The 20,657-nt window shown below is 41.7% G+C and overlaps 1 protein-coding gene across 1 annotated transcript; it reads left to right on the top strand.

Annotated features, from left to right (window-relative positions):
- Positions 1-6,809: 6,809 nt before the first annotated feature.
- KLHL31 (kelch like family member 31) lies at positions 6,810-20,454 on the top strand. Its single transcript, XM_057698030.1, has 3 exons — positions 6,810-6,961; positions 16,609-17,813; positions 19,538-20,454. The coding sequence occupies exons 2-3, from the start codon at positions 16,642-16,644 to the stop codon at positions 20,268-20,270; spliced, it is 1,905 nt and encodes a 634-aa protein (XP_057554013.1). The 5' UTR covers positions 6,810-6,961; positions 16,609-16,641; the 3' UTR covers positions 20,271-20,454.
- The last annotated feature ends 203 nt before the right edge of the window (positions 20,455-20,657 follow it).

Genomic DNA, 20,657 nt, shown 5'->3' with positions numbered 1-20,657 from the left:
ATACCATGTTCTTGGATTTGAAGAATCAATATTGTAAAATGACTATACTACCCAAAGCAATCTACAGATTCAATGCAATCCCTATTAAATTACCAATGGCATTCTTCACAGAATTAGAACAAAAAATTTTACAGTTTGTACGGAAATACAAAAGACCCGAATAGCCAAAGCAATCTTGAGAAAGAAAAACAGAGCTGGAGGAATCAGGATCCCTGACTTCAGACTATACTACAAAGCTGCAGTAATCAAGACAGTACAGTACTACACAAAAAGAGAAATATAGATCAATGGTACAGGATAGAAAGCCCAGAGATATATCCATGCATATATGGTCACCTAATTTATGACAAAGAAGCCAAGAACATACAATGGAGAAAAAACAGTCTCTTCAATAAGTGGTGCTGGGAAAACTGGACAGCTACATGTAAAAGAATGAAATTAGAACACTCCCTAACACCATACACAAAAATAAACTCAAAATGGATTAAAAACCTAAATATAAGGGCAGACATTATGAAATTCTTAGAGGAAAACAGGCAGAGCACTCTATGACATAAATCACATCAAGATCCTTTTTTGACCCACCTCCCAGAGTAATGGAAATAAAAAAAAAAAAAAAAAAAAACTAGGACCTAATGAAACTTAAAAGCTTTTGCACAGCAAAGGGAACCATAAACAAGATGAAAAGACAACCCTCAGGACTGGAGAAAATATTTGCCAATGAAACAACTGACAAAGGATTAATCTCCAAAATATACAAGCAGCTCATGCAGCTTAATACCAAAAAAACAAACAACCCAATCCAAAAATGGGTGGGAGACTTAAATAGATGTTTCTCCAAAGATGGCCAACAAACACATGAAACGATGCTCATCACTAATCATTAGAGAAATGCAAATCAAAACCATAATGAGATATCATCTCACACCGGTCAGAATGGCCATCATCAAAATATCTACAAACAATAAATGTTGGAGAGGGTGTTGATGGAATGTAAACTGATACAGCCACTATGGAGAACGGTATGGAGGTTCCTTAAAAAACTAGAAATAGAACTACCATATGACCCAGCAATCCCACTACTGGGCATATACCCTGAGAAAACCATAATTCAAAAAGATACATGTACCACAGTGTTCACTGCAGCACTATTTACAATAGCCAGGACATGGAAGCAACCTAAATGTCCATCGACAGATGAATGGATAAAGAAGATGTGGCACAAATATACAATAGAATATTACTCAGCCATAAACAAAAACGAAATTGGGTTATTTGTAGTGAGGTGGATGGACCTAGAGTCTGTCGTACAGAGTGAAGTAAGTCAGAAAGAGAAAAGCAAATACTGTATGCTAACGCATATGCATGGAATCTAGAAAAATAGTACTAATGAACCTAGCGGCAGGGCAGGAATAGAGACACAGACGTAGAGAACAGACTTGAGGACACCGTGGAGGAAGGGGAGGCTGGAACAAAGTGAGAGAGTAGCATTGACATATACACACTACCATATGTAAAATAGATAGCTAATGGGAAGCTGCTGCATAGCACAGGGAGATCAGCTCAGTGCTTTGTGAAGACCTAGGGGGTGGGAAGGAGGCTCAAGAGGAAGAGGATATGGGGATATATGTATACATATGGCTGATTCACTTTGTTGTACAGCAGAAACTAACACAACATTGTAAAGCATTTATACTCCAATAAAGATGAAAAAAATGAAAGGAAAAGAAAAAGAGTTGCTGTCAGGTGGGACAAGTGAGGAAGGGTCAGAATCGAGAATTGATTTGGCTTCTGGGTAGACATATTTTCGCAACACTCTGAATCTCTCCTAGCATTAAATCTTTCTACAGCTTCTCCATGCTGGACAGTCTTCAAAGGCAGTTGACATTAAACATCCTTCTAGAGACTTCTCAAATCCCCACTGGCTTCTCTGGTTCATATCCCTCTTCTGCTTTGTGGTCATTAGTGGAGCAGCCTCTGTTCTCCTTCTTTGAATTATTGTTTGGCCAGAGAAGTCTCTGCCAAGGTCCTTTCCCTGGAAGGTCCTTTCCCACCTCTGGGTGAAGCAGAAGGAGAAAGAAAGAGTTTATGTAATGGTGTGATTGCAAGGCTGTCTCAAACTCATTTTTTCTCCAATTACCACATTTTCTGACAGCTACTTTTGAAGTTGTTACCAATTTTTTTTCTAGCCAGAGAGCTTTCAGTTACAGATTCAAGTTTACCAGAGCATAGCTTCAAAGCACACATTGAAAGAGAACTTCAGATTTTAAAACAGAGATAACGCATGCTTTTTCACCCATGACACAGATTGAGAAAAGGGTGTCTTTGAGGAACCTAGTAAAAGATGCTAGTTTGGGAACTGCCCCCAATTAATCTCACAGTGAAATCCTTCGTAACACAGTTACCTTAGGATGTGACTCAGCTTGGAAAACAGTGACAGACCTTTTCATGAGCTGCTCCGAGCCAGGAACAAGTGTGTTAGGGATACCAAGGCAGGTCCATTCCTGGAAAACCAGAATCCCTTGATGACTGATTTGAGTTTGAGGACTTTCCAACAGCTTAGCACATCTTCCTTGGACCGCATGGTGGTCTAGGATGCTACCTCCCTATGTCCTTCACCTGGAGTCAGACTTGCACTGCAGTCTGATAATCCTCCCAGCCTTTCCTGGCTTCTTTCCCCTTTTCTCTCATTGGTGACTTGCCTAATAAACATCTTGAACATTAAAAAAAAAAAGAGTTGGGCATAAGACCTTCTGTGAGGAAAGGAGAATGAGAAGAAACAGAGAGCAACTGGAGAAAAAGAAAAACCAATGGGAAAAGGGCATTTTTTTAGTAGGAGCAATTGGTCAACCATGTGGAATAATTCTGAAAGGTCAAGCATTGGCAAATGTCCAAAAATCAGTGACATGGGATTATTTGTGACCTTGGCAAAACACTTCGGTAGAAGGGCAAACAGGGAAGCCTGGTTGGATTTAGTCGAGGGGAAAATGGGAAGCAACAAGATAGAGGCAGCAGGTGAAGATATACAACATATCTGAGAGGTCTGTTATGAAGAAGCGGAGAGAAATGACATTAACTGCAGAGGAAAATATACTAAATTGAAAGTTTTGTTTGTTGTTGTTTTTTTAAATAGGAGAGTCTGTGTACCATTCAACGGTGGTGGAAATTAGTTGGCAGATACGGAGCAGTGAGTACAGAGTGGGGAGAACTGAGATAGCAAGGTTCTCAAACAGGTGGTTGTGTACGTGGTCCAAAGCTGGGTGTAGAAGGAGGGCTGTTCCATTGTAATGAGGCAAAGAAGGAAAGGTTGGGGACTTCTTCCAATAAATCTGAAGATGTGATAATGGAATACTGAGTGAGTTCTAATGAAATGGCTTCTATTGCCTTTTAACAAACCCTTTCCCTTTAGATGTTGAGTAAGCAAGCATTCCAGATCCTTGCTACTCAAAGTTTGGTCCTTGGGCAGCAACATGAGCGTTACCCGTGAGCTAGTTACAAAGCAGAATCTTGGGCCCCATTCTAGACGTACCTGATCAGAATCACTATCTAACAAGGTTCCCAGATAATTCCTGTATCCGTTAAAGTTTGAGAAGCAGGATTCTAAATGACTTCCTACTGATAGTAGGAATTGAGAACTGGCTAAATGATCAGAGCTATAATCTACAGCAGATACATGTACTTTGAGAACCATGGGTTATTGTCCAACGGTTCTTTCAGCTATAAAAGCTTTTTTAAAAGACACTTGTTTTAGTTAGAGAATCCCTGTGAATAGCTGTAAGGGACAACTAGGATAAGTAAAAAGCAAAATATCACAATACTTTTCATCTTTGTATTTTATTGTGTACTCAATATTATACTTTTATTCAACAAATGTTTATTGAGTACCTATTACGTGCTAGGTATGTCACGGTTCTGGGGTTGCAGCAATTAACAAGAGGAATTCCCTGCCCTCGGGACTGCATATCCATCCTTATTCAGCTCAGTTTTGTGGTCTGCCATTATAATGCTTCTTGGCACACGCTCTCAATTCTCTTGTCCTCTAACTTCTTCTTACTCATTCAATATTTATTTATTCATTCATATATTCACCTAGTCAGTTAAGAAACAACGACTCATCATCCACTACGTGCCAGGCACTGTTTTAGGCACTTGGGACTCATCAGTGAACAGCACAGATAAAGATGCCTGCCCTCACAGAGCTCATATTTGAGTCGCTCTGTGGCAGAGGGTTGGGGGAGGTTGGTGAAGGAGAGGTGGGCACTAGCAATGAAGACAAATTGCCCACCCTGCAAAACCCCTTCTCCAGTTACATCCAGCTCTTTGGTTTCTCTGCAGTTGAACGTGGCTTAAGAAAAACACACAAGCAGGCTGACAGGTCTCAGACCAACAGCACGGCCACTGACCTCGACTGGGCCTTCTGTCCTGCCAGGCACTCCTAGCCCATGTTCTCCATCATCAATACCATCTACTCTACCCTACTCTTTTCTGATAACTCACCTAATATTTTCAATCTCTTTCTAAATTTCTATATTCTACAAAAGTCATACTCCCCAAATGCCAGCGCATTCTTTCCAAAATACCAATCTCATCATGGCCATCTTTTTGTTAAAATAAATTTCAGTACATAGGCCCCCACTGCTTTAAGAGAAAAGATCAAATTTCTTCAGACTCACAGACATAGAGATCAGACTTGTGGTTGCCAAGAGGAAGAGGGAGGGAGAGGGATGGACTGGGAATTTGGGGTGGGTAGATGCAAACTATTACATATAGAATGGGTAAACAACAAGGTACTACTGTAGAGCACAGGGAACTACATTCAATCTCCTGGGATAAACCATAATGGAAAAGATATTTTAAAAGAACATATATATGTGCAAAACTGAGTCACTTTGCTCTTCAGCCGAGATTGGCACAACACTGTAAGTCAACTATACTTCAATAAGAAAAAGGATTGAACATCTTAATATACACTACAGCTGCCTGTCCAGGCTCCTTTTCCACCGGCGTTTCATGTCACCTATTTCCAGCATACCAACCACAGCCGTAGTTGAATCCTGTCATGTGTAGCTACTCTGTAAATGTTTTTCAATTGAAGTGTCTCTTGGATTTTCCATGTCTGCCCATTTATTCTTCCACTTGAGTTCATACCTCTACCTCAAATAATATTCTGTTGAAAGAATTATCTCAGGGTTGTTCCCGTGAACAACCTGAACTGAAATTAACAGTCTTGAACCCTTGAAGACAATAGTGTTGGTTCCCACACCTACCTCTTGACGGCCCTTTCCATCATCATATCACCATTATCATAAATACTGATATAAGGCTGACTTTTTATCACAGTAAGAATAGAGTTGAGTGCTCCAGTCCTTTGCTGGAGTCAAGAAGGTGGAAACAAGAAGGATCATATGTAAACCACAGAATAAAGAGCTTTCTTTGATTTACTTCTGACACATTCTGGGTTGGAGATCTATGGGTGGAGGTAAATTTTTAAAAAATTGAAAGAATTTTTCCTACAAAAAAAAAAAACTGGCTGGTTGCTGTACACCTGAAATGAACACAACATTGTTAATCAACTATTCTCCAATATAAAATAAAAAATTTATTTAAAAAGCTGGCTGGAATTCAAACAGAAGTGGTAACTAAGGTGCTAGCCAATGAATTGAGAGGGGTCGGGGGAACTAGAGGCAAATACATATAGAATCATAGAGTCTTAGAGTTGGAAATACACCAGAAATGATCCTATGTGAATAAGTGTCATGACAGCGCTATAGCTTTTTTTAGTCTGCTCTTCTAATCATAGGGAACTTGTTCCTTTTCATCACTAGAATCCATTTGTTATCAGAGTCCTTCCTTATTTTGTCCCTGGAATTTCTACCCATTGAGCCTAATTCTTGACATCTTAAGCTACAAAAATTTTAATTGAATCCCCTTGCTGCCCCGCAGCCCCCAAAACTCTGGCACTTAGGAGTCTTACTTCTCCTAAGTCCTTAGTTCTACTTTTCTGCAGATGGTCCCAATATGCCCAGCTTCCTTCCAGCCTCCCCCTTTAGGATACAAAGTAACTTCTTAGTGTGCCGCGGCAGCAAAGCAATGCTGAATGCGCGATCTGACTAATGAAGAATAATTAGAACATTTATTTTCCATGATCTATTTTTCTATTATTGCAGCCTAATATCAGGGTAACTTTTTTAGCAGCCATTTCACACTCTTGGTGCCTATTTAAAGCTTGTGATCAGTTATAACCCTCTACATTTTTTTTTCCAGGAGAAGCGTTGCCAAAGTATTTCCCCAAGCTGCATGTGTGCTGGAGTGTGTGTTCATCTCAGGCCTCACTGTGGGTCACTGGATAAGAGGGACTGGTCGTGAACCTTGCTCTGTTGAACTGTAGGATGACTCCAGTGATGCTGGTGCCCTATGTGAGCTACCTGGAGTCCCTTTTCTAAAGAACAGTCTATTTATAAACCCAGTCTTCTCAAAGGACCTGAGGTGATCAGGCTATTTACCTTCCTGGAAGCTCATTTTTATCCACAGCCTTCCCTTTCTCTTACCAAGTACCCACACTCTCATCTGCTTCCAACAATTAAATACCCACCTAATTAATTTTCTTTCCTCGCTCCCAGGGTGACTGAGCTCTTGACTTTTTTGTTTCTGAATAACTGGGCAGGTCAAGAAACCCAAGCCCTCTCGACCAACCAGGGCTCCGCCCTCTGCCCTGGGGTGGCCTGAAATTGAAGCCCAAGACAGGGAGGAGGGCTCAGAGCGCAGGCTCGGCGCTGCCGCCCGCGGGACGCCGAGGGGTCACTCTAAAAACCGCCGCTGCCGGGACGTGTCAGGTGGCTGCTGGTGGCTGCCCACGGATTTTCCTTCTCCCTCTCTTTCTCTCTCCACAGATTGCTTCTCAGAAGGAATCTGCTGGTGAAACTTCACCGTCACAAGTCGGGGACGCCCCGCACGCAGGAGGGTAAGGCGTTGGGCCTCAGTCTCCAGTTCTGGTCTTCTGATGCTACGGTGTGAATGGTGGAGGGGTGCGAGGGGGAGGTCTGCGAGTGCGCGGTGGTAGTGATTCCACGGACAGCGGTCCACAGCTGGGTCAGGTCCTCCTGTTCTCCAGTTGGGAGCCAGATAACATTTTCTTGAAATCTGAGGGATGTGATGGATAAGGAGGACATCATAGTAATAGAAAGGCGTGCGTGGGATGCCTTATGAAAGGAAAGTGCCTTGTCATTTCGAACAATAATGTTAAGTCTCTAAAGCCTCATGCAGGTTCTTCTTCCTCTCTTTCATAGGCAGGGGAGGGAAAAGAATAAGATTCTTAAGGTTTGTTCATAAAGTTTAGAGTTTCATCTGCATTTTTTTAAATCAGGGACCATCAGGAACATTTAGTATCTGATAAGCTTAGATAAAATGTAATCAGTTTTATTGACATGGGTAGCAAACAAATCCGACAATGATTTGAATACCCAGAAATAGAACCTATTGACAAAACCCCTCCTGCAAAAAAGAACAGCTTTTAATTTAACTGTAAAACAAGTTTTGTTCCAAATGTGCACCTGTGGCGATGCTGACATATGTTTTATGCTAGAAATCATTCTGGAAATGAAAAAGTAGAGTGGAAACCCCCTCCCTAAAGTTGGACTTCACTTAAAATGGCAAGAGGCAGAGGCTGGGTGTTTCTATTCCCGGAGTCAGGCTGCCGGCCGGACACATGCGATGGCTGGAATGTGGTGGGGACGGGGAGCAGGCACAGCTGATGTCCCCTTGGCAGGAAGAACTTCTGGGATCCCAGCTCATTCTGGCGTGAGAGTGACAGTGACACTTTGGCACACATGGCTTCCCAGCTTGCCCTGGGTACAGTCTCTCCCAGGAGGCCGGGGTGGAAGGCAGCAGGAAAGGGAATGTTCTTACTTATAAAGTGACAGTTCTTTTCTGTAATTGGTTCTAGGAGTTTTCATCTGAAATCTGTTTCAGATGAAACAGGAGGGACAGGTGTGATCCTGTCACATGGACTTGCCCCCTCTTAGAAGAGGGTAGAATTATGTTACCATTTCTTGGCAGCCTTATTTCAGTCCAATGGTTCTGGATCTACTGGGGGTTATGGACTTTTCTGTGAACCTCTGAAAGCTCTGGGCCCACTTTATAGAAAAATACACATAAACACAACATGTTTTCATAATATTCCAGAAAGTTTTATGGAATTCCTGGACTCACCTGAAACCCAACCCTGAAAAGCATTGCCTGCTAAATTTTGGACACCCGAGTACGCTGAATTTCAGATAAACCACAAACCAGTTTTTATTATAAATATGTCCCAAATGTTGCCTGGGATATACTTAAAGACTAAGATATGATTGATGGTTTTTCTGAAATTCAAATTTATCTGGAGATCCTATATTTTTACTTACTAAATTTGGCAACTCAGACCCAAATGCATGACTTCCAGATGGAGAAACCCCTGTCTCTGTTGGTTTGTCCATATCTGATCATAAGTTGATGCTAGGATTCTAAAAGACCATGGGGGTGGGGGGGCGAAGTGATACAAACCAGACTTTGACAATTCTGACAGCAAAAGCCAGCTGTTTATTTTCAACTCTCTGTAAAATTTTAGAACTGAAAGGTACACATCTCCTCATCTGACAGATGATTAAACTGAAACCCTAAAAAGTTGAATGCTTGGCCACAGGTCACTCATATGGGTAGAGCAAAATTAACACCAAGACCCAAACTCTCAGCTCTTTGACAACCAAAGAGACATTAGTCTTACAAACTAGATTTCCAGCCCCGCTTCCTGCAACCTTAACATACACACACAAAAGGTTAGGAAAAAGAAAGAGCTGCTTTACTAAAATTTTCAACAAAACCAGAACCAAAAATCTTAGCACAGGGTCCTTACATCCTGTTTGGAGAACAGAAGTTCACTTTATGTACAGAGTTTGTGTACATTATAGATAACAGGCTTCTAGCTAAGTTGAGCCATCAGATATTGATAATATTTGTCTTTAAACAACAATTGATAATTTCATATTCAACCTAACACTGAAAAGGAGGTGTCTGATTCTCTGATCAACAAATTCATGCAAAATCTCCTTGAATCTGCTTCTATTTTTGGCTTACCCGAACTACTAGGGTTTCATAGCCTTACAACCCCTAACAGGATAAAGAAACCCACAGGCTCTGATTGTCCCCAGACAAATCTGTCTTACAGTTAAAAGGGCAGCTCTTTTATTTCAGTGTTTGGAGCTATAAAGAACCATTTCATGTTCTCCACATCCAAGCTTTGATTTTATAAACTTGAGTTCCACCTCACTCAGTCTCTATCTTCTCATGTTGGAAGGAGTTAACTTTATAACCTGTGACAAATTTAACCTGCCCTGGATTTAAAGGCAATATAGGCAGTCAGGGTTTAATCTGGGTTTGAATCTTTGCTGTACTACACGTTATATACCCATTGTGTGACCTTGGATACGTTTTTAAAACTCGCTCTGAACCTTAATTTCTTCATTTGTTCAATGAACATAATATTGCCTGCCTTTTAGAATTTTCGTGATGCTTAAATTAAAAAAACTAAAATCATATAAAGTATTTACCCAGGCTCAGCACAGAGTAAGTCCTCAATTAATATGTGCTAGCTCTATAATTATTATTTTAGGTAGAAATGGAGGTAACAGTTTACACTGAATGCATAGTCTAGATTCATGCTTGGTGATTTATATTTAGGAATTAATTATTCACATACTTAAATTTGGCAAATACAAAAGATCATGGCAAATTTGAAGGCTCACATAACTGCCAAGCTATTGATCACATGTTGAATACACAACACTGTGATCATAGAAATGACACGAGAGCCAAGATGGGTGGGCAGTAGGAGGAGGGCGTGGAATTGCGCCTCTGTTGCCCAGCCCCCGCCCAGTTTCTAATGAGCAGCTTTTCCAGGGGACCCGGGAGGCTGCTCTGGGCGCCAGTGGTTGGAACAGGGAGGGAAGGAGGCTGTGGGGTCCATGACCAGAGAAGGAGAATTCTCTGGGCTCCCTCCACAGAATGAAGGCATAGCTCCGGTAGCCTGGGGAGCCTTCCACAACCTTCTGCACTCTGTGTAGTCTCCTCTTTTACTCAAAAAGGGAAGGGACAGGAGGGGACTGGCAGTGCCTCCAAATAGCTGCTCATCCCATTATACAACCTCAGCTGCCAGGGCTAGACCTGCTCTGTCCAGTGTGTCCTGCTATAGCAGGGCCAGTCATGGTCCCGGGACACCTGTAAAGTTCTTTTTTGATCCCAAGGGGGCAACTCATTACAGCTCCCTGGGTGGGGAGGGAGAATTAAGCCCTTCATGCTTCAGGAAAAATGGAGAAACCATCTTGAAACTGTCCCCATTGCAGGCAGCTCAGATAGGCTAGTCCCCTCACCATGCAGACCCCATGCAGACTGACCGTGACCCCAGGCAAAGCCCTTCCGGGGGTGTGAAAATCCTGCGACTGCCCGGCTGGGTGGGGAGGGGGGTCCCTGAGCCACTGGCCACAAGGCACTCACTCATTAAAAAAGAAAAGAGAAAGAAAAAAAGCTTTGAAAACAACAAGAGTAAGTAAAACCCCATCCAACTTTAGGTTGATATAACTGAACCAGTAAGAATGGAATGCTTTTGAAACTGATTACTCACCACCTAGGTTACACTCTGGATTGTATGAGAACACCTACAGGCCACTCATTATTGTAACCTCTGCCTCTTCCTCGCAGCCTTGTTTTGGTATCACTGTGACCATCATTTGTGATCATTTACAAAATGACCCAGGGGTGAATAGTGAACATTTGTATAATTGTAAAAACTGTATATATTATAATTGAAAAGACACGGAGTGTTCTGTGCTAATTGCTTTGGCTACTTGTTCACATATGACCTCTGTGCTGAGTAGTACATTTCTGTGAATATTCCATTTTTTTTTCTAATCACTCTCTTCAAGCCCAAACCATCAGCCTGGCAGCCCAGCGCCGTGACCAGATAAGTAAATGGAAGTGAATTAAACTGTTCCCCTTTCCTTTCATTCGTGACTCCGTAGGCTGCCCTTTTACAACTTCTTTCCTTTAAGGCTGCCTTTGCTTTTCATTCAAGAGTGATTGTAGAAAAATGCTGGTTGGTTGACCAATTGGCATGGGGTGTATGTGTGTGTGTGTGTGTGTGTGTACCCAGCGTGACATGTCAGAAAGGCCACAGTGTGAGGGTCCTAGAGAGTCATCAAAGGCTTCCCAGTCTACCTATGGAAACATAGCCTCTGGGTTTTCATCACCCATGAGGAGGGAGTTGGTTCTCTCTGCAGTAGGGCCCGGAGCACACCCTGCAGCTGCTCTACCATTCTTGCCTTAAATTGAGAAAAGCCATGACCGGAGCCCCATCTCCCTGTGAGATGGAGGAGCAGGGCCAGAGGAAGAGCATTTCTCAGGATGTAGGAACAGTGAATGCCTCTGCAGCCTAGAGAACAACATCAGAGCCTGGCCCAGCTTCCAAGCGGTGAGCCTGGTCCCCAGGCTCCTCTGAGGGGTCTGCAGCATGTTATTGGAGGAACAGGCCCAGACTGCAAACATCTGAGCAGGTGGATGGAGAGCCCCACCTCTGAGGTGCAGACCTAGGAACAAGATGTAATGGCAGCTCTAGTAGAGAAAGACTGAATTTATGAGCGTATCTGGGGGAAAATGGCTACCAGGAAGTGGTCTGCAGGTTCTGATTTCAAAACTCTCTTAAATGGTCTCCTGCATCTAAGAGCTGAAGAAGCCAGTTACCTTTACAAAGTAATTTCAAGGACTCTAAAAACCCTCTCTTGCTAAGAAAAAATATATATATTTAAAATATTAATTGATAACATTAAGATTAAATAAATTAATTTGATTTGATTAATGTTAAAATATTATTCTAATAATAATATAATTTAAAGAATATGCATATATGTTCCACAGTGGTAGCTCTGTTAGAAAGCTGTATGTGAGTCATAGGAGGACACTGATTAAATAAAGAAAAAAAAAATGCATATCTGGGAGAAAGAGTAGATTTGCCCACTGATGGATTATCTTGGATCATCTGTCAGACTAGCTAATGTGTCACCCAGTAGTGCCCTGGAGAAATGGGACAAGGGCAAGAGAATTCAGATAAAGGATCGTGACGGTTTCCATGGGAACACCAGAGGCAGCAGGAAGGTCAGACCATGGAGGAAAGAGAAGGTGGCAACAGGAAGTAAGAGAAGAAAGCCATGGAGGAGATCTGACTGATTTCACTAGGGCCTCAGTATGCCCTCTTCTTCCTGGAGGTTTCTTAATCCTTCTCAATTGCATAGCAACTCATCAAGTTCAAATCCTTCCTGGCATCCAGCATCCTTTCTGTTACTGGCCTCGTGTCACCTGCCCACCTGTCTTCCTCACTGCAGCCATCTTTGTCTGCACATCCTGTGCTGAGTCACCCCTCCTTGCTTCCGCAATGGGCGTTTCCTCTTCTTTAAAGGCCTTTCCCTCCTATGCCTACTCCTCTTAACAACCTTTCATTCCTGGAACTGGCAAGATTCCTGTTATCTGCAAATCTTCCCATCCTAACTCCACCCCAACAAAACAGTTCCTTTCATTTGAATTCTGAAGTCCAGGCCCATAGATTCAATCTATTCCATATAATCTGTTCTTTTCTTTACATAACCTAGGGCCCAAGTTTCCTAAACTTCCAAGGTTACCCTTCTCATTCACAGCAAAGTAAAAATAATCCGTTCTTCAGCCTATGTCATTGCATGAATTCCCTTTCTCTCCCAGGCATTTTCAAAAATCCCTTAGAAATGTTTACCTGCTCCAGAAATCTCCTCCTAATCCCCAGGACTGCATCTCCATCACGCGGCCACTTTCTCTGATTGGCTTCACCCCAAAGCTTAAACAGGTTACTTCCCTCATTCCCCAAAACACAGCTGAGAAAGTTATTGATTTTAATGAAAACAATTCAAATTCTTTGAACATTCAGTTTTTGCAAGACACCCTATTAAATACCGTACCGGCATTTCTCACTAAGCTTTCATGGACCACCCTACAGGCAGGCACCATTATTATCTTTACTTTAGAGGTAAGTCAGTGGAGACTCTAAGAGGTTAGTAATCCACGGAAAGTCACACCTTGGATAAGTAGTGGAGCTGGTATTTACATTGTATTTTCATTTTCATTCCCATTCAGTTTGAAACAGTATCTAATTTCTTCTTTGACTCATGGATTATTTATAAGCACATTGGTTAATTTCCAGGATTTCCTTCAAAACAGTGAGTGGTTATAAACCCTACATATAAATGAGTAAAAAATTGCCCATAGGGGTTCCTCTAGGAAAACAGCGCTACTTCCAAAAAAATATTTGTGCTCCTACTGGTGGAAACTGCTGTGCTGTTTTTTGTTTTGTTTTGTTTTTATAAGTCACTCTGCTGTGCTTCCCTACTTTCTTGCTGTCATTTTGTACTTATTGTTTATCTGTTTAACATAAATTGCATATTGTATTGCTCCATCATTCTCAGCACAGTGCCACCCACACAGCAGTAGGTGTCTGATAACTGCTTGCTGAACAACATTCTTAAACTTTTTCCCAGAAAAATCCAGCAAGGGGACACTCATCACATAAATCAAATGCATTTGAAGACTAAAATGATGGTGGGTTGAAAATCTATTTCACAAGGTAAGGGTGCATATGGCTTTGCAAGGAAGAATGAGGAAGAACAATGTGCTACAGTCTTGTAAACAAATATAAATGTGAATATGACAATTAGAGCTTAACAAGGAAGAAAAAAGCCCTGGCAAAGCAATAGACCTTCTCTGTTTCCTACCTACTTGCTACTCTCCTTCCACATGGAAAAGAACAGGAACAAACACAATAGAAAGGTTTTGGAATTGTTTTTGACATGTATTCCAGTAATTAAATGGAAGACTTTCAAAGAGGATCAAAGCTGTTTTACCCCTCAGGATGAACTCAACAGTGAGACTTAAAACAGGCGCGTGCGCGCGCACGCGCACACACACACACACACACACACACACCCTACAAAACCTAAAAAACACCTAAACATGTAAATGTCCATTAACAAGAGAAAAATTGAACAAGTTTTATATATCCTTACTATGGGAATCTGTGCAGCTGTTAGGGAGAATGACAGAAATGTATGTGTGTGCTGATATGGAAAGATGGACATGAGTACGTCCAAGTGAAAAAAGCAAACTGCCGAATAATATAGCATAAACTTGTTTTGATATAAGTTCTCTTACAGTGTGGTATGCTGGAGCTCATGAGAACAAATTTATATTTTCAGGAATTCAGCAAACTGGTTGTTGATAGCTTAAAACCAACCACGACGAGTGTATTTGTACCAAAGAAATTAGCACCTTACAAATAAGGAGCTTTTCCCCCCCTAGAGAGTTGATTTACCATCACACCACTGCTCAAACTAGGCAGATATAAGTTTGCATAAGGGTGTACAATTATCTGGAATGATAGAAAACAAACTTGTGAATGGTTGAACTGCACATACTGATTTTATTTTTTAAATGAAAAACAAAATGGATGGACCTAGAGATTATCATACTAAGTGAAGTAAACCAGACACAGAAAGACAAATATTGTATGATATTGCTTATATGTGGAATCTAAAAAAAAAAAAATACAAATGAACTTATTTACAAAACAAAAATAGATCCACAAACATAGAAAACAAACTTATGGTTCCCAAAGGAGGAAAAGGGAGGGAGGGATAAATTAGGAGGTTGGGATTAAAATATACACACTACTGTATATAAAATAGATAACCAACAAAGACATACTATATAGCACAGGGAACTATACTCAAAATTTTGTAATAACTTATAAGTGAAAAGAATTAGAAAAAGAATATATATTCTGAATCACTGTGCCGTACACCTGAAACTAACACAACATTGTAAATCAACTATTCTTTAATAAAAAATAAAAATGAAAAGAAAAGTAACACCAGTAGTTTCACAAGAAAGTGAATGCTGTAGGTAAAATCTATTTAAAGGTCTAAGTGTAGCATCTTCTGATGACTATGCCCAATAATTTGAGAAGGGCTAAAATAATTTAATCTGTGATACTTTAAGGCTTATATATTTATTTGGTAAACTTAATATATTTCAAGTCTACATTTAATATTAGAGCTGTTCAGAGCTACATTATAGAGCTAAATCTATACTTCCTATAGGTTTAAAAACTGGCTCAAATATTTATAATATTGAAAATAGGAAATGGTTACTGTCCTTAATATGTCAGAATCTATATAAATATATTTCTAAGAGGCACATTAGTAGATTTAGAACTTTAGTGTCAAAGCATAAAAATAGTTTTTATTTTTGATAGGCTGCTAAATTATTATTCAAAAGACTGTCGGTTATACTCCCATCAGCAGTGTATGGAGAGTACCACACCAACATCTGATATTCTGAATATTTTTAAATATTTTAACCATTTGATAAGTGAAATTTGACCACAAAAATAAAAAGTTGACAGTTCTCTGATTATTGTTAGTTTAGCTTTTAAAAAATATTAACTGTTTGTATTTTATTTTCTGTGAACAACCTACTAGCGAGTTACCTGACATAGTCTTTGTCTGCTTTCTACTTGAATTACCTTTGACTTTTTAACTTTAGGAGCTCTTTAAATATCGTGTTAGGGAATTTCCTGGTGGTCCAGTGGTTAGGACTCGGTGCTTTCACTGCTTGGGTCCAGGTTGGGTCCCTGGTAGGGGAACTAGGATCTGACAAGCCTTGTGGTGTGGCAAAAAATTAAAAAAAAAAAATATTGTGTTAACTTCACATTAATCTTTTATCCGCCAAAAATGTTACATATATTTCTCTTCCAGTCTGTTGCTTGCCTTTTAAATGGTTGCTGTTGTTTTATAGATATGTTTTCATTATTTTAATATTCAGATATTTCAGTCTTTCCATTTATGCTTGTGGATTTTATGTCATGCTTAAGAGGGTCTTTCCTACTCAAGATTTTTTTAAAACTACTTTTTTCTAGTTTTTGTGTAAGTTTGTGTGTGTGAGTCATTTAGATACTTAATTCAACTGGAAATTATTTTAGTGACTATGTAGAGTAGACAACACTTGAATATCATTACAATTCCTTATCCATTGATTGCTAGACACATTTATTCTAATATATATTCTATATTTAACACAAATTCCTGAATTTTATTGTTATAGTATTTTATTGAGAAAAACTTCAGAGTAGGTGTAACTCACTTTTTCCAGAACGTAAACTAAACCCTTAAAACGATGCTTAACTACTATTCCATAATTACTGTACAGCTAGATCAGAGACTATGTGGTCATTTCTGCTACATAAAATTACTTGGCCATATAGCTATTGAGAGGTCTCATTTAATAATAAATTTTTCTAGAATTGTCTACAATGATCAATGCTGAAGTAAACTGTCAATAAGACATGCATCTAGTTTAATGTAAGTCTTTAAATCTAGTTTTGAGACTCAATCTATGTTATGCCATTAAAAAACTACTCATTAAAAAAAAGGAAAATTTCTCAATGTAACATTTCAAAGTTTAAAGCACAATGAAAATAAAACCATGTCTTTTTTTTTTTTTTAGCAAGTTCTTGCCTGCGACAGTGTGTTTGCCACCATGGCCCCCAAAAAGAAGACTGTCAGAAAGAACAAAGGCGACATCAATGAGATGACCATCATTGTAGAAGACAGCCCCCTCAGCAAACTCAATGCTCTGAATGGGCTCCTGGAGGGAGGCAATGGCCTTAGCTGCATTTCTTCTGAATTAACAGATGCTTCTTATGGCCCCAACTTCTTGGAAGGTTTAAGTAAAATGAGGCAGGAGAACTTCCTTTGCGACTTAGTCATCGGCACCAAAACCAAATCCTTTGACGTTCACAAGTCAGTGATGGCTTCATGCAGTGAGTACTTTTACAACATCCTGAAAAAAGACCCCTCTACCCAAAGGGTGGATCTCAATGATATCGCACCGCTGGGCCTGGCCACGGTCATCGCATATGCCTACAGTGGAAAGCTCACGCTCTCCTTGTATACCATAGGGAGCATTATTTCTGCTGCTGTTTATCTTCAGATCCATACCCTTGTCAAGATGTGCAGTGATTTTCTGATACAAGAGATGACTGTTGAGAACTGCATGTACATTGCTAACATTGCCGAAACATACTCCCTGAGAAATGCAAAGGCAGCAGCCCAAAAATTTATCCGGGATAACTTCCTTGAATTTGCAGAATCAGATCAGTTTATGAAACTTACATTTGAGCAAATTAACGAACTTCTTATAGATGATGACTTACAGTTGCCTTCTGAAATAGTAGCATTCCAGATTGCAATGAAATGGTTAGAATTTGACCAAAAGAGAGTGAAATATGCTGCCGATCTTTTGAGCAATATTCGCTTTGGTACCATCTCTGCGCAAGACCTGGTCAATTATGTTCAGTCCGTACCAAGAATGATGCAAGATGCTGATTGTCACAAGCTTCTTGTAGATGCTATGAACTACCACTTACTTCCCTATCATCAGAACACGTTGCAGTCTAGACGCACGAGAATCCGAGGGGGCTGTCGTGTGCTTGTCACTGTGGGGGGCCGTCCAGGCCTTGCTGAGAAGTCCCTTAGTAGAGACGTCTTGTATAGAGACCCTGAAAATGGATGGAGCAAGCTTACAGAGATGCCAGCCAAGAGTTTTAATCAGTGTGTGGCTGTGATGGATGGATTTCTTTATGTGGCCGGTGGTGAAGACCAGAACGATGCAAGAAATCAAGCCAAGCACGCAGTCAGCAATTTCTGCAGGTACTGGCTCTTTTATTAGGAATAGAAATGGTTCAATACTATGAGGAAATTGCCCTTACATAGAAGGAAATTAATCGTGCTTATTAGCTTAGTTCATTGGCTCAGTAAGTCAATAATAATAATAATAATGCCACATTACATATATGTAACACTTCACATTATATAAAGTGCACTCACATATATTACGCATTATAAGTTTCTGAATAAGCCAGTGTATCAAGCAGGGAGGGTATGATGATTCTGATTTTACATGTGAGAAATCTGACACCCAGAGAAATTAATTTCACTAATAAGTGGAATTCATATCTTTTTCATTTCTGGTCAGGGTGCTCTTCACAATACCCTGTCTTTTTGAAAGAAACTGGGTGCAAATTTAATTTTTAACACTAAGTGGTAAGAAAGATTAAAATGATACAAAATTTCATTTAAGTGAACTGTTATGATGACTTCAGATTCATAACTGGCAACTGGAATGAATCATTAAAAATGTGGCAACTAATTCATTTTAAATATTTCTTTAAAGACAATACTATCAATATTTTTGATGCATGTAAAAAGAGTAAAAGCATGATAAATCCTGCAGAGAGTGGAATTCAAATGCATGTTATTTTTGTATATTTATAATAAAAAATTAAACCTCCATATACATGAAATGTTCAGAAAGTCATGCTTCTATCATGGTAGTGGTTCAAAGCGAAACATAACTAATGAGCAAGATCTGAAAATTCATCTAGTAAATCATAAAAAATATTCTTTATTGTTTCATTATATATGTGTGTGTGTCATTTAAATGAATCCAAACAATTGACTTTTAGCCTTTAATTGATAGCAATGGTTAAGTTTTGCTTTGGAGGTGAAATGAGACAAACATGAATGAACATCAAGCAGAGTCAGTTCTGTGTTTATAATACTTGGAACTATGGAAACAGGAAAGTGTTACTTTATTATGGGGGCTTATTTTCCTCCTGCTGATAACTATTTGTACTCAAGTCACTGTTTTTGCGGTATTGACTTCAGTGCTTATGGTATAAGCTGTAATGTTGAACACTGAAAAAAATATATCCATACGCTAAAAAATCGGACCTACTAATAAGTGCTAGAAAATAGAGAAGCATCAAAAGTTTAGGCTTTGTTGATGCGCTGGGACATGAGTTCTATTGTGCTCATTCTAAACAGATGATAGAAGACTTAGTGACTTAGCTTTACGGCTGCAATGGCTGTGTGTAAACAAGAAGGGGTCTGTGAGATTGTAGAAACCCAATCAGTCAAGTCCTATCTTGATGAAGCCATGAGAATGAGCTAGGGGTGGCTGGTGTCTGAAGATATGTGGAATTGACTTTAACGTGGTCATGTTCCCTTCTCCGATTCCACAAATACCCAGCTTCCACCCCTCCTTCACGTGCGCATCCCCTAAATCCTACGGGATGATGGATACTTGAATAGAGGAAAGGGGGCTGGAGGTCGGTCTCAGCGGGGTGGTCTCCGAGTGGCTGGTTTTATAAACGGGAGGAGGGGGAGTCACCCATTCCAGCCCTGCCTTTCCCAAGGGTCACACTTCTTTTTATCGGTTGAGAGACATCAGCAGCCTCCAGGCGAGGAGCTGCGGTGGGTCCCCAGCCTCCTCGCCGGGAGAGTGTCGAGACTCCCCGGGCCTGGTTGGCGGCGTCACCTGGGTTCGCCCGCTGCCGCCCACCAGGCTGTCACGCTTGCTCTGCCACTTCCAGATACGATCCCCGCTTCAACACCTGGATCCACCTGGCCAGCATGAACCAGAAGCGCACGCACTTCAGCCTGAGCGTGTTCAACGGGCTCCTGTACGCCGTGGGCGGCCGCAACGCCGAGGGCAGCCTGGCCTCGCTCGAGTGCTACGTGCCCTCCGCCAACCAGTGGCAGCCCAAGGCGCCCCTGGAGGTGGCGCGCTGCTGCCACGCCAGCGCGGTGGCCGACGGCCGCGTGCTGGTGACCGGCGGCTACCTCGGGGGCGCCTACTCGCGCTCCGTGTGCGCCTACGACCCGGCCCGCGACGCGTGGCAGGAGCTGCCGGCGCTCAGCACGCCGCGGGGCTGGCACTGCGCGGTGGCGCTGACCGAGCGCGTGTACGTGATGGGCGGCAGCCAGCTGGGGCCGCGCGGCGAGCGCGTGGATGTGCTGACCGTGGAGAGCTTCAGCCCCGCCGCCGGCCAGTGGAGCTACGCGGCCCCGCTGCCCGTGGGCGTGAGCACGGCGGGCGCCTCCGCGCTGCACGGCCGCGCCTACCTGCTGGGCGGCTGGAACGAGGGCGAGAGGAAGTACAAGAAGTGCATCCAGAGCTTCAGCCCCGAGCTCAACGAGTGGACGGAGGACGACGAGCTGCCCGAGGCCACCGTGGGCGTGTCGTGCTGCACCCTGGCCATGCCCAACCACGTGACCCGGGAGTCCCGCGCCAGCTCGGTGTCCTCCGTGCCCGTCAGCATCTGAACCCGGGGAGCCGCGGGCTCGCGGGGAGAGCAAACGGGCATCGCGGTTAAGCCGCGAGCTAGCGGAAAGGAAAATATCTAACATTTACTACAGGGGAGTCTTTTCAGATCCATCGGGGCATCTGTCTTGGTGGCTTTCAGTTGCTGGTGTGGCATCATCTACCTCTCTGTAGATTTTTTTTTTTTTTTTTTTTTTTTTTAGCAAAATACAGGGCCAGAGCCAACAAGGGAAAGAAGCCATTTATTTCAGTGGCCACTGGGTGGCAGACAGAACTCGCGGTGGGCACTTCCATCGCGCATCCTTTCTAAACGTAGAGCGGTCACACCCACATTTGAGATGGTGTTTCTGCACTTCAGTACACACGAAGCTTATGTGAGTAAGCGATTT

This window comes from Hippopotamus amphibius, chromosome 11 (genome assembly GCF_030028045.1).
Source record: "Hippopotamus amphibius kiboko isolate mHipAmp2 chromosome 11, mHipAmp2.hap2, whole genome shotgun sequence".
Taxonomy (NCBI): Eukaryota; Metazoa; Chordata; class Mammalia; order Artiodactyla; family Hippopotamidae; genus Hippopotamus; species Hippopotamus amphibius.
This window is presented reverse-complemented; position numbering and strand designations above follow the sequence as displayed.